Below are 15,093 nucleotides of genomic sequence, written 5' to 3'. Positions count from 1 at the left end.
GGGACACCCCGGGGACACCCACGGACACCTGGACCCCCCTGGGGACCTTAGTTTCTCCCTGGACTTCTGTGTCCCCTCTCCCTGGACTCCTAGGACACCCTGGGACACCCGGACACGTGGGACCCCTCTGGACACCTGGGACACCCCAGGCACCCCACTGGACTCCTGTGTGCCACCCTGGACACCTGGGACCCCTCTGGACACTTTGGGATGTCCCCAGACACCTGGGAACCCCCAAGGACCCCCCTGGACACCCCTGGGGCCCCCTGGACACCTGAGTCCCTCCCTAGGCACCTGGGACACCACCCCCCCACCCCGGTCATGTGTGTCCCCTGCCAGACCCCTGGATCCCCCCTGGACACCTGGGACCCCCCTGGGACCCCCTGGGACCCCCCTGGACACTTGGATCTCCCCAGGACACCTGTGACCCCACTGGACACCTTTCTTTTTCCACCTGGAACCCTCTGGACACCTGTGTGTCTCCCTGGACACCTGGCCACCTGTGACCTCCCTGGACACAGAGGAGATGTTGGGATGTGGAGAACATGGAGGGACAGAGGGTGGAGGGGTGGTGGGATGGGACACTGAGGAATGTTGGGGCACAGGGAGGTTGGGACACAAAGGAATGTTGGAAGGTGGGACAGGGAGGGATGGTGGGATGGGACATGAAGGAACCTCGGGGAGGTGGGACATGGAGCAGCTGCAGCAACCAAGAGCCCAGGAGTGGCAATTTGGGGTCCAGTGGGCTCCTCCTGGTTCTCTTGGGGTTCGTCTTTGATGTTTATTTACAATGACGATGATAACAATGATGACAATAACAATGATAATGATGACAACGATGACAATAATGACAATTACATTGATCATTATTATTGGATTTATTTGGGTTCGCTCATTGATCCGTTTCTGGCTCAACCCCCAGGTTTGACCTGGGGTACTTCTGCTCCACTGGAGGGTGACCTGGGGGTGGGCGAGTGACACAGCACCTGGCAGAACAGGTGGCACTGCACCTGGTGTGATCCTGGCACAGCGCCTGGCATGATCCTGTCGTGGTCCTGGCATGATCCTGGCACAGCTCCTGGCACTCAGGGTGGCACCTGGCAGGACACCTGGCATGGGACTCAGCATGGACCCCAGCACCTGGCACAGGACCCAAGACAGACCTTGACATGGAGCCTGGCACAGCACCTGGCATGATCCTGGCATGACACCTGTCCCGGCCGCTGTCCCTGTCCCTGCACCTGTCCCGTACCTGTCCCTGTCCCTGTCCCGCCCCTCCCTATCCCCCTCCCCTTCCCCAGGTGTTCCGGCACAGGTGACCCTGGGACAGCACCGGAGACAGCACTGGGGGACGCGGGGGAGGTGCCACCGCCGGCCCTGCGCCCCTCTGTCCCCCGCCCAGTCTGCCCAGTCTGCCCAGTCGGGGGGTCACGGCCTCACTGGGGCGCGCGCGGCTTTTCCTTTTAGTTTTGGCCGCGAGGCGACAACGGGGCCGGGCGGCGTCACCGAGGTCACCGCGGGGTCCCGGGGAGGGGGAGGGCGTTGTCACCTCCCCTGTCACCTTCTGCGTCACCCCTGCCCCAGGTGGGGTCTCGCCAGGGTCGGCTGCGAGCTGGGGGGCGCAGGAGGTGGCAGAGGGTGACAGGAAGTGACAGGAGATGACACGGACCCAGGTTCGGGGGTGAGGGGACATGGACCCTTCTCCCCCCCCGTGGAGGGCAAGGAAATGGAGGGGGAAGGGGACAGGGACAGCTCGGGGACATCCCCGGCCGTGCCACCCCCCAGGGTGGGGACACCTGGGCAGGTGAGGGGGGCACGAGGCACAGGGGGTCCCACGGGTGCCACCGCGGTGACAGAGGTGTGGCCATGCCTGTGCCATCTCTCCTCCCCGGGGCCACCGCGAGAACCGGCCAGGTGACATCCCCGGGCAACCTGCGGCAGCAGCTTGGTGGCCACCACCCCATGCGGTGACCCGGTGGCCCAGGGGGGCTGCAGCGCTGTCTCCGGGGGTGGCAGTGGCCACACAGCGTGACAGGAACGCAGCTGGGTGGCGCTGTGGTGACCCCCGGAGTGTCCCATAGTGACCAGAATGGGGAGGGGTCTCTCTCTGGCCACAGGGGTTTCCCACAGTGACCAGGAGTCCCTGGGGGTTGTTATGATCTGATTATTAAAGTTCTTTGGAAATAGCTCTGCCCTAATTAAGGTGCAAACGAGACCATATGCCAGTCAATAGTATGGGTTTTATTTGATAGAAAATATGACAGAGAGAGAGAAAAGAAGTAGAAAAAGAGGTGTGGGGGACAGGAGGGGAGGAACAGAGACAGAATAAAGAAAATATCACCATCCCAGCGATGTTGTGTTGATCGTCTCCAGCTGGTCTCGGTGGTGATGCTCCTCATGGGAAATCACAGGGTCCCATGGGTCAATATCCCTCAGGCCAGGGGCAATGTCCAGGCATGTTTCCCCGGGGCAGGGGACAGTCCCTTGCAGCAGACTCCGGGTTTGTCACTTCACCAGCACTCCTGTGGTGCAAGGCCTAGCCTTTGGGATGTCTTTGATGGATTGTGACTCCCCCTCAACTGCCTCTCATGTGAAAGTCCCGTGGATGTGGTCTGTGGGGTTGGGGGTTCCACAGCTGGGCAGTTTGTGTAACGGAGGATGTGTGTTTGTTGGCTCTGACCAGAGGTTACACCCCACACCCCAAACCTCCTCCTCCCCTATTGGCTGGGGGGAAGTTTGTGCAAATCTGGCTTCTGTGGGCTGTGCTCTGCCCCACCCCAAACTCAGCCATGCACCCCAAACACCCCAAACCTCCTCCTTCCCCCCTCAGCTGGAGAGAAAGTCTGTGCAAACCTGGCTTCTGTAAGCTGTGCTCTACTCCACCCCAAACTCAGCCAGGGATGATTCTAAGCACAGCTGGTGGCTTTGGCCTTTGTGGATGCATTTCTTTCCCTCAGCCTGAGATGACTGAACAATGGGTTTCCTTTTATCTAATTTTAGTCCGAAGTCCCAGTCAGGTATCTTCAGGGAAACTTCTTTGGTTGTAGTTTCTTTATACACTTTTTGTTATAATGAGCAAAACTTTGTATCAATGTTTGAGGCATGAACTATTTCAGTCTCTAACAACAACCTGTTGGGGTCACCCCATTGTCACCCTGGTGCTCCTTGGGGTCACCCCACTGTCCCCATGGCGCCTCCTGGTGCCCTTTGGTGTCACCTTGACACCTCCTCCCCTTGTCCTTCCTGTTCCTTTTCCTGGTGTTCCTGTTCCTTTTCCCGTTCCTTTTCCTGCTCCTTTTCCTGCTCCTCCCTCCACTCCTGCTGCTCCTCCCTGTCCATGTCCTGCAGTCGCTGCTCCACATCCTCGGGAATTGTCACCTCCAGGAGGTTCTCCATGCCTGCCTCGGGTTCGTCCCCGATCAGCACCTGCAGGGACACCCCGAAATCCTGGGATTGTGCACCAGAATCCTGGGATTGCACCCCAAAATCCTGGGGTCACATCCCACAGTTCTGAGACTCACCCCAAAATCCCAGGGTCACACCCCAGAATTCCAGGATTGCACCCCAAAATCCTGGGATAGTGCACCAGAATCCTGGGATCACGCTCCAGAATTCCAGGATTGCACCCCAAAACTCTGAGGTTGCACCCCAAAATTCCAGGATCACACCCCAGAATTCCAGGATTGTGCCCCTAAATTCCCGGGATTTGTCCCCGATCACCAATTCCCAGGATTTGTCCCCGATCCCAAATTCCCGGGATCTCCCCCCGATCCCAATTCCCGTCGCTCACCTGGATGAGGTTCCGGCAGGAGCTGAGCACCGCGGGGTTCTCCCGGGATCTGTCCCCAAACCTGAATTCCCAGGATTTCCCCCCAATCCCAATTCCCGTGTCTCACCTGGATGAGGTTCCGGCAGGCGCTGAGCACCTCGCGGTTCTCCTCCCAGCCGTGCAGCTCGCGCAGCACCAGGTAGGATCCTCGGGAACGCAGGAGCAGCCGGCCGTGCCGCGTGGCCGCCAGCTGCCGGGAACGCCGGGAAAGGCGGGAACACCGGGAGAAGTTGGGAATTCCCAACTCCAGGGTTGGGGTCATCACAGAGCTCCCGCGGGTGTCAGACCCGGGAAGTCATCACTGAACCACCCGAAAGTCCTCGTGGAACCCCAAATTAACCCCAAAAACCCTCATGGAACCCCAAAATTCCCAAATGAACCCCAAAACTCCACATTGAATCCCAAAGTTCCTTACTGAATCTGAAAAATTCCCAAAGGAATCCCAAAAACTCCTCATTGAATCCCAAAATTCCCAAATGAATCCCAAAAACTCCTCATTGAACCCCAAAACTCCTCATGGAACCCCAAACCTCCCAAATGAACCTCAAAACCTCCTCATTGAACCCCAAAATTCCCAAATGAACCCCAAAGTTCCTCACTGAATCTCAAAATTCCTGATTGAATCTGAAAAATTCACAAATAAACTCCAAAATTCCCAAATGAACCCCAAAATTCCCAAATAAACCCCAAAATTCCCAAATGAACCCCAAAATTTCGCATTGAATCCCAAAGTTCCTCACTGAATCCCAAAATTCCCAAATGAACCCCAAAACTCCTCATTGAACCCCAAAATTCCCAAATGAACCCCAAAACTCCTCATTGAACCCCAAAATTCCCACATGAATCACAAAGTTCCTCACTGAATCCCAAAATTACTTACTGAATCTGAAAAATTCCCAAATGAACTCCAAAATTTCTCAATGAACCCCAAAAACCCTCATGAAAACCCCAAATCTTCACTGAATGCTCCTAAAATCCACATGAAACCCCAAAATTCCTCACTGAATCCCAAAATTCCCAAATGAACACCAGAATTACTCAATGAACCCCAGAAATATGCACAGAACACCCCCAAAATTCCCCATGGAAGCCCCAAAATTCCCGAAAGAACCCCAAAATTCCTCATGAAACCCCAAAATCCCTCTAAAAAACCCCAAAATTCCTCAAGGAAACCCCCAGAAATTCCTCACAGAAGCCCCAAATCCAGAGGGAACCCCAAAATTCCTCCCTGAACCCTCCCAATCCCAACCCTTCCACTCCTCTGGATCCCACCCCACACATTCCCAGATTCCCAACCCCTTTTCCCGCAGATTTCCCCCAAATTCCCCACCAGCAGCAGCGTTTCCAGCAGCATCCTCCTGATCTCCGGCTGCTCCTCCCGCCGGTGCTCGGGGGGAAGGTACTGCAGCTCCACTGGCAGCTCTGCAACGGGGAGAACACCTCGGGAAGGAATCCCGGGGATTTTTGCGAGTCCCAAATCCCGGAATTCCCACTCACGCTCCATCTCCTCCTCGGGGAGCTCCTCGGGGCCGGCGAGCGGCAGCAGCAGGAAGGGCAGAACGTCCACCTCCTCGCCCAGGAGCCACTCGTGGTGCTCTGGGGATTCCAGAGGATCAGGAATCTCATCCCAGGAAAATCCCAGTGCCTCCCAGTTTAACTGGGAATGGGGGAATTCCCGGGGAATGGGGGATTCTGCCCAGCCCTGCTTTCGGGGGAGCATTTCCCAGCCTGAGAAATTCCAGCAGCTCCTTTTCCCCGTTTCTCCCGGGAATCCTCAGCCTGAATTCCTGCCCTGCTTCCCGAGGCCACAAATCCCTGTTTTCCATCCATCCCAGCTCCTTCCAGGGGGAATGTTCCCGAAAATCCCAGCGTGAGGCTGTTCCCTCTTTTCCCCGCCCTCATTCCCTGGCAGCAGATCCCAAACTCCTCCTGGATCCCTTCAATCCCAGTTTTCTCCAAGATTTTCCCTCCCAGCTCCCTCGGCTGCTCCTGAGAAGTTCTTATTTCCTCTCCCTTCCCTTTCCATCTATTTTCCTTTCCCTTCCCTTATCCCTTCCTTCTCTTTCCCTTCCCTTTCGTCCCTCACCTTCCCTCCTTTCTCCCTCCCATCCCTATTCCCACATTCCCAACCCCACATTCCCTAGGAAGTTCTCCCTTCCCTTCCCCTTTTCTCATTCCCATTCCCACATTTCCCCATTCCTGGACTTTACCGTGCTTGAAGCAGCAGTTCTGCCATTCCCATTCCTACATTCCCAATCCCACATCCCCAATCCCATTCCCACATTCCCATCCCTATTCCCACATTCCCATTCCCACATTCCCAATCCCAATTTCCCACATTTACCGTGCTCGAAGCAGCAGTTCCGCCATTCCCATTCCCACATTCCCAATCCTATTCCCACATTACCATTCCCACATTCCCATTCTCATTTCCACATTCCCAGATTCCCAATCCCATCCCTATTCCCATTCCCATATTCCCAATCTTATTCCCATTCCCACATTCCCAATCTTATTCCCATTCCCACATTCCCAATCTTATTCCCATTCCCACATTCCCATTCTCATTTCCACATTCCCAGATTCCCAATCCCATCCCTATTCCCATTCCCATATTCCCAATCCCATTCCCACATTCCCAATTTCCCACATTTACCGTGCTCGAAGCAGCAGTTCCGCAGAGCTCCCACGACTCCTCTCCGCAGCTCGGCTGACTCAGCTCTGCGCAGCAGGGCGAGCAGCGACAGCATGGCCGGCCTGGGGGCACTGCGTCACTCTTGTTCTCTTTATTCCCCTTTTATTCCCTTTTATTCCCCTTTTATCCCCTCTTATCCCCGCTCATTCCCGCCGATCGTTCCTCACCGGCGGCGATCCAGCAGCGCTCGGCGGCCCTCGGGCGCCTGGCTGAGGTTGCAGAGCAGCGCTCCGAGCTCGGCCGGCGGGCTGGCGGCGTTCAGCGCCCGCAGCAGCAGCTCGGTCCCGGAGCCCAGCGCCTCTTTCCCGGAGCCCCGCGCCTCCTCAGCCCCGGAGCCCAGCGGCTCAGCCCCGGAGCTCAGCGGCTCCTCTTTCCCAGAGCCCCGCGGCTCCTCTTTCCCGGAGCCCGTTGCCTCTTTCCCGGAGCCCAGCGGCTCCTCTTTCCCGGAGCCCGTTGCCTCTTTCCCGGAGCCCCGCGGCTCCTCTTTCCCGGAGCCCGTTGCCTCTTTCCCGGAGCCCCGCGCCGCCGCCCCGCCGCCCAAGGCCCGCAGCAGCCGCGGCGCCGCGCGGGGATCCCGGCTCAGGTTGGCCGCCACCCCGCAGACGGCGCCGGAGCTCGGCAGCAGCGGCAGCAGCGCGGGCAGCGCGGCCAGCAGAGGCTCCAGCGCCGCGGGCTCGGCGGACGCGTTCACCAGAGCGGCCAAGGCGGCGGCGGCCCCGCCCGAGGCTCCGGCGGCCATGGCGGCCAAAGCGGCCAAGGCCGCGGGGTGTGCCGCCAGCAGCGCCCGGCCCTCCGCGCTGCCCGACAGAGCCAGCGCGGCCTCGGCCGCTTGGGGAGCGGCGGGAGAGGACGGGGAGAGCAGCGCCGTGAGCTCCGACAGCGCCGCCGCCGCCGCCTCGTTGTTCGCCGCCGCCATGGCCGCTGCCATCGTGGGCTCTGCCGCTTTGGTGGCGTTGCTAGGCAACGGCGGGATGGATGGGGGCAACAGCCAATCAGCGCTGCGGAAACAGGGTGTGAGGGAAATCAGCCAATGGGGTGCGGCTGCGCCGCCGAAAATGGAGAGACACGGGGCGAAAGGGATTGTGGGAAGTGGGGAGCACGGAAAACGCCGAATGGCGTCTCAGGCACGGCCCCGGTTAGGCCGCGGCTTTCCTTAGGGCACGGAAACAGAGAGAGCGCCGCTGCCGCCCCAGTTACGGTGGCGCGAGGGACTTCGCTCTCCAGCTGAAGCAACATCGCTTTCAGCTCCGCAGCAGCCATCGCCATGGCAACCGCTCTGATTGACAGGTGCCGGAGCCAATCAGCGACGAGTAAACAGGGGCGGGCGGAGATGAGCCAATGGGAGGCGAGGGCGAAAGGGATTGTGGGAAGAGCAGTCTGTGAGGGAGGAGGCGGAAGGGCTGCGGAGCGGCAGGGATCGGATCGGGATTGAGAGCGAGATCGGGATCGGGATCGTTACCGGGATTTATTACCGATATCGGCACCGGGATCCGGACCGGCACGGGGGCTCAGACCCCCCCAGGCCCAGCCGGGGATGTTCCACGGCATCGCGGGCCCGGCCGGCATGGGCGGTGAGAGCCTCAGCGATCCGGGCTGGGAGTGCCGGGCGGTCCCGGGGTTACCGGTGGGATTTGGGGATGGATGATCCCGGGATTACCGGGCTGGGAGTGCCGGGCGGTCCCGGGGTTACCGGTGGGATTTGGGGATGGATGGTCCCGGGGTTACCGGGCTGGGAGTGCCGGGCGGTCCCGGGGTTACCGGTGGGATTTGGGGATGGATGATCCCGGAGTTACCGGGTGGGATGATCCCGGAGTTACCGGGTTGGGATTCGGGGACCATCCCGGGCTGCATTCCCGGTGCTCCTGGGTTGGATTTTGGGATAATCCCGGTGCTCCCGGGCTGGGATGGGATTTTTGGGATAATCCCGGTGCTCCCGGGCTGCATTCCCGGTGCTCTCAGCCCCTCTAACGCTTCCCTTCTCCCCTCTGCAGCGCCCGGGAACAAACCGGAGCTGTACGAGGTGAGTGCGAGATCGCCGCGCCGGGAGGGAGTGAGTGACCGCCGGGAGTGACCCTCCGGGAGTGACCCTCCGAGAGTGACCCCCGGGGTCCGGGATTAACCCTTTAATGTCCGGGATTAACCCCTCCCTGTCCGCGGTTGATCTCTTCCCGCAGGAGGTGAAGCTCTACAAGAACGCGCGGGAGAGAGAGAAGTGAGTGCGGAGATTCTGGGATTTGGGATGGGGATGGAGGGATTTTGGGATAGAGATTCTGGGATTTTGGGATGGGGATGGAGGGATTTTGGGATAGAGATTCTGGGATTTTGGGATGGAGATTCCGGGATTTTGGGATGGGGATGGAGGGATTTTGGGATGGGGATGGAGGGATTTTGGGATGGAGAAGTTTTGGGATGGAATTCCCTTTTCCATCAGTGCTCCCCCACCTTTCCTGGGATCTCCTTCTCCGTCCTGCTCCTTCCTGGGACATCCTGATCCATCTCAGTGCCACCAGTGGCCATCCTGTTCCCCTCCTGTCCATCCCTGCCCATCCCATTATTATCCCATTATTATCCCATTTTTATCCCATTATTATCCCATTTTTATCTCATTATTATCCTATTATTATCCCATTTTTATCCTGTTATTATTCCATTATTATCCTCTTTTTATCCCATTTTTATCCCGTTTTTATCCCACTATTCTCCCATTTTTATCCCATTTTTATCCCATTATTATCCCATTTTTATCCCGTTTTTATCCCGTTATTATCCCATTTTTATCCCGTTTTTATCCTGTTATTATCCCGCTTCTATCCCATTTTCCCTGTTTTCCCTGCTCCAGGTATGACAACATGGCTGAGCTGTTTGCTGTGGTGAAGACGCTGCAGGCGCTGGAGAAAGCTTACATCAAGGACTGTGTGTCCCCAAACGAGTGAGTGACCTCCCAAAATTCCCAAAAAATTAATGAAATTCCTGGAAAACCTAAAATTCCTGGAAAAAACCCCAAAAATCCATCATCAGCAGGCCCCAGAGAAAGCTTATATCAAGGACTGTGTGTCCCCAAACGAGTGAGTGACATCCCAAAAAATTCCTGAAAAATTCCTGAAAAATCCCCAAATTCCCAGAAAATCCAAAACCCTCAAGCCTGCTGAAAAAACCCCAAAACCCAAAGTAATTCCCAAATTCCATGGATTTGGATTTTTGGGGAGGAGAACCCCAAAATTTTGGAGTTTTTGAGGTCGGGAGTTCCACAGATTTGGAACTTTGGGGATGAAAGTTTCTGGATTTGGAATTTCAGGATTGGGGATAAAACCCTGTGGATTTGGAATTTTGGGGATAAAACCCCCTGGATTTGGAATTTTGGAGGGATTGGCATTCCCTGGGTGTGGAATTTTTGGGCTAAAACCTCTCTGGATGGGAAATTTTGGGGCTGAAATTCCCCCAAAAATTCCAAACCAATTCCCAAATTCATGAAAAATTCCCAAAAATCCCCAAAATCTCCTGGAATTTCAGGTACACAGCCGCCTGCTCCCGGCTCCTGGTGCAGTTCAAAGCTGCCCTGAAACAAGTCCAGGGATCCGAAATTTCCTCCATCGACGACTTCTGCCGGAAATTCCGGGTGGGAACGGAGGGATTTTGGGAATTTTGGGGGATTTGGGGAGGGAATTTGGGGGATTTGGGAATGAAATCAGGAGGTGGATTGAGAAATTTGGGATTGGAGGTTCCGGGAATGACAATGGTGAATTTGGGATGAGGGTGGAGATTTTGGGGGAATTATTTAGGGGATTTTGGGGAATTTTCTGGGGGATTTCGGTGGGAATTTTTTGGGACTGAAATCAGGCAGTGGATTGGGAATTCTGGGAATTTTGCAGCTGGACTGTCCCCTGGCCATGGAGAGGATCCAGGGTTGGGAATTTGGGGATTTTTGGGGGACTTTTTTTTTGAATTTTGGGATTTTTCAGCTGGACTGCCCGCTGGCCATGGAGAGGATCTGGGAATTGAGAATTTGGGGATTTTTTTTGGATTTTTTGGGGTTTTTCAGCTGCACTGTGTCCTGGCCATGGAGAGAATCTGGGAATGGGATTTTGGGGATGAAATTGGGATTTTTTGGGGAACTTTTTGGGGTTTTCCAGCTGGACTGCCTGCTGGCCATGGAGAGGATCTGGGAATGGGAATCTGGGGATTTGTTTGGGATTTTTTGGGTTTTTCAGCTGGACTGCCCCCTGGCCATGGAGAGGATCTTGGAATTGGGAATCTGGGGATTTGTTTGGGATCTTTTTGGGTTTTCCAGCTGGACTGCCTGCTGGCCATGGAGAGGATCTGGGAATGGGAATTTGTTTGGGATTTTTTTGGGTTTTCCAGCTGGACTGTCCCCTGGCCATGGAGAGGATCCGCGAGGATCGCCCGATCACCATCAAGGACGACAAAGGGAATCTCAATCGCTGCATTGCTGACATTGTCTCTGTATGGAATTTGGCTTTTCCTGGGAATTTTGGAATTTTTGTGGGATTTTTGTGGGATTTTTGAGGGGGGATTTCTTTTGGGGGGTTTTTTTATTTCTCAGAGATTTTGATTTTGTTATTTTTAGAATTTTTTTATATTTTTAAATTTTTAAAAAAAATTCTTGGGGAACTTTTTGGGGTTTTCTTTTGATTTTTAAACTATTTTAAATTTTAAATGTTTTTTCTATTTTTGGGAGATTTTCGAGGATGTTTTTGGATTTTTAATTTTTTTTATTTTTGGGTATATTTTTTGAGAGGTTTTTTTTGGGAGGGAAGTTTGATTTTTGGTTGGGTTTTTCTGGGCAATATTTTTATTTCTTGTAGATTTCAGTTTTTGAATTTTTGTCAATTTTTTGGAGGATTTCTTTGGGGATTTTTGGGGGATTTTGGCAGCTTTTGGGGGGATTGTTGAGGGATTTCTGGGGATTTTTTTGTCTTGAGGACTTTTTATTTTTTAGGGAATTTGGGGTATTTGGGGGAGATTTTAAATTTTTTTTTGTTTCTTGGGCTATTTTACGTTTGGAGATTTTTTGTGGATTTTTGGTGATATTTGGAAGAATTTATTTTCTTTTTTAGAGGAGTTTTTTGATTTTTTTTTGTCCCTTTTTGGGGGGATTGTTTTGGGGGATGTTTTTTTACTTTTGGTTTGGGTTTTTTTGTGGATTTTTTTTCTTATTTTATTTTTTGGTGGATTTTTTTTTTTTATTTTTGGGATTTCTGGGTATTTGGCTGGGCTGAGGCCAGAGCTGATCCCAAATTTCTGCTGGAATTCCTGCAGCTTTTCATCACCGTGATGGACAAACTGCGCCTGGAGATTCGCGCCATGGACGAGGTGGGTGGAGCTGGGATTGGGATTGCATTCCTGGATTTCCGGAATTCCCAAATTCCCCATGCCCAGGATCCCAAATCCCCCAATTTCATCCCCAAAATTCCAATCCCAGAATCCCAAATTCCCCATTCCCGGAGTTCCCAATCCACTGCCTGATTCCATTCCCAGATTTCCCAATTTTATTCCCAAATCCCCCACTGTCATTCCTGTAATTCCCAAAATTCCCAAATTCTCCATTTCACTGCCCAACATCATTCCCAAATTCCCCAATCCTGGAATTCCCAATCTATCACCTCATTTCACTACCAAATCCCCCATTCCCCAAATCCCAATTTTCACTCCCAATTTCCCCAATTCCATTCCCAAAATTCCCCAGTTTCTTTCCCAGAATTCCCATTCCCGGAATTCCCAATCCACCACCACGCAATTCCTTTTCCATTTCACTCCCAAATCCCCCACCATTTCCACCCAAACTCTCCAGTTTCACTCCCCAGTCGCTCATTCCCAAATTCCCCAATCAGTTTCGCTCCGGAATTCCCAAATCCCACCCAGAATTCCCGTTTTCCCGCAGATCCAGCCCGACCTGCGGGAGCTGATGGAGACCATGAACCGGATGAGTCCTTTGCCCCCCGACTTCGAGGGTCGCCAGAAGGTCAACCAATGGTGAGAAACCCCAAAAACCCGGAATTCCGGGGCAGATCCCGAACTTTCCTGGGATGTGATCTTGGAATTTTCTGGAATTCCCAGGCTGCAGACGCTCAGCGGGATGTCAGCCTCGGATGAACTCGACGACTCCCAGGTGCGGCAGATGCTCTTCGACCTCGAGTCGGCGTACAACGCCTTCAACCGCTTCCTGCACGCCTGAGACTGGATCAGACCGGTTAAAACCAGTTCAGCCTGGTTCGGACTGGTTCAGACCAGCTCAGCCCAGCTCAGACCGGTTCAGGCCAGTTCAGACCAGCTCAGCCCAGTGCTGGAAGTTTGGGATAATAAACAGGATGAACTCAGTCCCAAAAACCACTGTAGTTGTGGATCAAAGTGGGATTTATTGGATCAAACTGGGAGCTTCCCAGTTCAAACCAGTTCACACCAGTTTGGGATAATGAAGGGGGTGAGCCCAATCCCAAAAAACACAGGAATCCCGGCTCCAGCTGGGATTTGGGATCCAATCCCGTTTCCCTCAGGGGCTCTTCCAGAGGCGGCGCCGGCAGAGCCGCAGATCCCGGATTTTCCGGGTGCTGCAGCTCCAGGTGGATTCATCCAGAGGCCCCACGGAGCATCCTGCGGGAATTCCGGGAATTGTCAGGAATTCCTGGGATCGGGGAGAGGGGAGGTGACCCCGATGATGTCACAGGAGGTGACAATTCCCGAACTCCCACCTGCCAAGCTGAGGAATTCCAAACCCGCACCGCGCTGCTCCAGAGCTTCCAGAAGGATCCACAGGGAGGTGGAGCTGATGCCGGGATTGGCCGAGAGGTCCAGGGACACCAGGGAGGGACAGCAGGGCAGGGACCTGGGGACAGCATGGCCAGGGGGTCCAGTGTCCCCAAGGGGGTCTTGGTGTCCCCAGGGGCATTCCCAGCATTCCCGGTTCCTGGTGTCCCCATTGTCCCCAAGGCGTTCCCAGTGTTCCCATGGGATGAAGGATCCAGATCTCCCTGCCAGGACCCCACGGTGTCCCCATTGTCCCCAGGGGGTCCCAATGTCCCCATGGGGCTCCAAGGTCCCCAAATGGTTCCTGTTGTCCCCAAGGCATTCTCAGCATTCCCATGGGACAAAGGACTTGGGTCCCTGTGCCAGGACACCCCGATGTCCCTGATGTCATCAGGACCCCCACAATGTCACCAGGACCCCCCTGATGTCCCCAGGACCCCCCAGTGTCCCCAGACCTGGCCAGCTCCTCGACGTCGCTGTCCCCAAGGCAGTTCCCGGCCAGTGAGAGGTGACTCAGGGCACACCTGTCCTGTGAGGGGACAGCGGCGATGGCACCAGGATGGCACCGGGAATGTTCCCAGTGTCCCCAGTATCCCAAATGCCCCTGAGTGTCCCCAGTCCCCCAACGCCCCCCCCATCCCCAATGTCCCCAACATTCCCAATGTCCCAATGATGTCCCCAACACCCCCGATGCCTCCAATACCCCAAGATCCTGATGTCCCCAGTGTCCCCAGCATTCCCAATGTCCCCAGACCTGCCGCAGGAACTCGCCGAGCTCTCTCCCAATGCATTACCCCTGTCCCCATGTCCCCAACATTCCAGTGTCCCCAACATTCCCAATGCTGTCCCCAATGTCCCCAGACCTGCCGCAGGAACTCGCTGAGGTCTCTCCCGACGCCATTCCCGCTGTCCCCGTGTCCCCTGACCGATCCCAGCTCCAGGCTCCGGACGCTCTGGGCCGGCATTGTCCGCAGCAGCTGCCCCAGCGCCGAGCCCAGGGGGTTGCAGGACAGGGACAGTGTCCGCAGCGAGGTCCCCTCTGTCCCCAAGGGGTCACCAGGGGGTTATTCCCGGAATTCCTGGCATTTCTCCCAAAACTCCCAGTATTTTTCCCAGAATTACTGACTTTATTCCCAAAATTCCTGACCTTTTCCACAAAATTCCCAGGATTCACTTGGGATTGGGAAGGCCTGGGAGGTCATAGCCCCGGATGTGCAGAGTGACCATGAGAGTGACCATGAGAGTGACCATGAGAATGACCGTTCCCACTATCATTCCCAGCATCAGTCCCAATATTCTTCCTGAATTCCTGGTATTTTTCCCAAAATTCCCAACTTTTTTCCCAAAATCCCTGATTTTTTCCCTGGAATTCACCTGGGATGGGGAAGGGCTGGCTGAAGCTGCAGCCTGGATGTGCAGAGTGACCACAACAGTGACCACGAGAGTGACCAGTGCTGGACACTCCCAATAGAAATCCCAATAGAATTCCCAGTAGAAATCCCAAAATTCCCAATATTCTCCCCAAAATTCCCGGGATTCACCTGGGATGGGGAAGGGCCGGCTGAGGCCGCAGCCCCGGAGGTGCAGAGTGACCAATGCTGGACACTGCGGGAGGAGCTCAGCCAGGGCTTGACCACCAGAGTCACCCAAGGGGTTGAGGCTCAAATCCAACTCCTGCAGCGCCTGAGGGACAGAGGGGACAGTGAGGGGACAGTGAGGGGACAGTGAGGGGACAGTGAGGGACAGAGGGGACAGTGAGGGACAGAGGGGACAGTGAGGGGACAGTGAGGGGACAGTGAGGGGACAG

At 55.1% G+C, this 15,093-nt stretch overlaps 3 protein-coding genes across 3 annotated transcripts; 1 reads left to right on the top strand and 2 right to left on the bottom strand.

Annotated features, from left to right (window-relative positions):
- Positions 1 to 2,220: 2,220 nt before the first annotated feature.
- Positions 2,221 to 7,764, bottom strand: LOC146421825 (uncharacterized). Its single transcript, XM_085046997.1, has 6 exons — positions 6,692 to 7,764; positions 6,486 to 6,586; positions 5,327 to 5,425; positions 5,160 to 5,251; positions 3,897 to 4,019; positions 2,221 to 3,426 (listed from the first exon to the last, which is right to left on the bottom strand). Exons 1-6 carry the CDS (start codon positions 7,450 to 7,452, stop codon positions 3,214 to 3,216), a joined length of 1,389 nt encoding a protein of 462 aa, XP_084903123.1. The 5' UTR covers positions 7,453 to 7,764; the 3' UTR covers positions 2,221 to 3,213.
- Positions 7,765 to 7,975: 211 nt separating this feature from the next.
- LOC146421824 (vacuolar protein sorting-associated protein 28 homolog) lies at positions 7,976 to 12,872 on the top strand. Its single transcript, XM_085046998.1, has 9 exons — positions 7,976 to 8,095; positions 8,516 to 8,544; positions 8,699 to 8,736; positions 9,364 to 9,453; positions 10,035 to 10,140; positions 10,884 to 10,985; positions 11,802 to 11,855; positions 12,424 to 12,515; positions 12,600 to 12,872. The coding sequence occupies exons 1-9, from the start codon at positions 8,059 to 8,061 to the stop codon at positions 12,715 to 12,717; spliced, it is 666 nt and encodes a 221-aa protein (XP_084903124.1). The 5' UTR covers positions 7,976 to 8,058; the 3' UTR covers positions 12,718 to 12,872.
- A 25-nt stretch (positions 12,873 to 12,897) lies between these two features.
- On the bottom strand, positions 12,898 to 14,688 carry LOC146421823 (tonsoku-like protein). Its single transcript, XM_085046999.1, has 5 exons — positions 14,661 to 14,688; positions 14,150 to 14,325; positions 13,742 to 13,815; positions 13,232 to 13,365; positions 12,898 to 13,133 (listed from the first exon to the last, which is right to left on the bottom strand). Exons 2-5 carry the CDS (start codon positions 14,249 to 14,251, stop codon positions 13,033 to 13,035), a joined length of 411 nt encoding a protein of 136 aa, XP_084903125.1. The 5' UTR covers positions 14,252 to 14,325; positions 14,661 to 14,688; the 3' UTR covers positions 12,898 to 13,032.
- Positions 14,689 to 15,093: the final 405 nt, after the last annotated feature.

Source organism: Lichenostomus cassidix, unplaced genomic scaffold (genome assembly GCF_008360975.1).
Source record: "Lichenostomus cassidix isolate B80296 unplaced genomic scaffold, HeHo_3.0 HiC_scaffold_772, whole genome shotgun sequence".
In the NCBI taxonomy this organism is placed as follows: domain Eukaryota; kingdom Metazoa; phylum Chordata; class Aves; order Passeriformes; family Meliphagidae; genus Lichenostomus; species Lichenostomus cassidix.
The sequence above is the reverse complement of the archived record's forward strand: the minus strand, read 5'-3'. Positions and strand labels throughout refer to the sequence as shown.

What these genes read in the sequence shown, in the direction of transcription:
- LOC146421823 (XM_085046999.1), bottom strand. Translation starts at nt 14,251, where the DNA reads ATGCCGGCCCAGAGCGTCCGGAGCCTGGAGCTGGGATCGGTCAGGGGA. An exon ending in TCAGCGAGTTCCTGCGGCAG is followed by an intron (nt 13,816 to 14,149) that starts GTCTGGGGACAT and finishes GTCCCCTCACAG; the next exon opens with GACAGGTGTGCCCTGAGTCA. An exon ending in GACGTCGAGGAGCTGGCCAG is followed by an intron (nt 13,366 to 13,741) that starts GTCTGGGGACAC and finishes TGCTGTCCCCAG; the next exon opens with GTCCCTGCCCTGCTGTCCCT.
- LOC146421824 (XM_085046998.1), top strand. Translation starts at nt 8,059, where the DNA reads ATGTTCCACGGCATCGCGGGCCCGGCCGGCATGGGCG. An exon ending in GGGCCCGGCCGGCATGGGCG is followed by an intron (nt 8,096 to 8,515) that starts GTGAGAGCCTCA and finishes TCCCCTCTGCAG; the next exon opens with CGCCCGGGAACAAACCGGAG. An exon ending in GCATTGCTGACATTGTCTCT is followed by an intron (nt 10,986 to 11,801) that starts GTATGGAATTTG and finishes GAATTCCTGCAG; the next exon opens with CTTTTCATCACCGTGATGGA.
- LOC146421825 (XM_085046997.1), bottom strand. Translation starts at nt 7,452, where the DNA reads ATGGCAGCGGCCATGGCGGCGGCGAACAACGAGGCGGCGGCGGCGGCG. An exon ending in GCGCTGCTGGATCGCCGCCG is followed by an intron (nt 6,587 to 6,691) that starts GTGAGGAACGAT and finishes CAGTGCCCCCAG; the next exon opens with GCCGGCCATGCTGTCGCTGC. An exon ending in GAACTGCTGCTTCGAGCACG is followed by an intron (nt 5,426 to 6,485) that starts GTAAATGTGGGA and finishes TGGAATCCCCAG; the next exon opens with AGCACCACGAGTGGCTCCTG.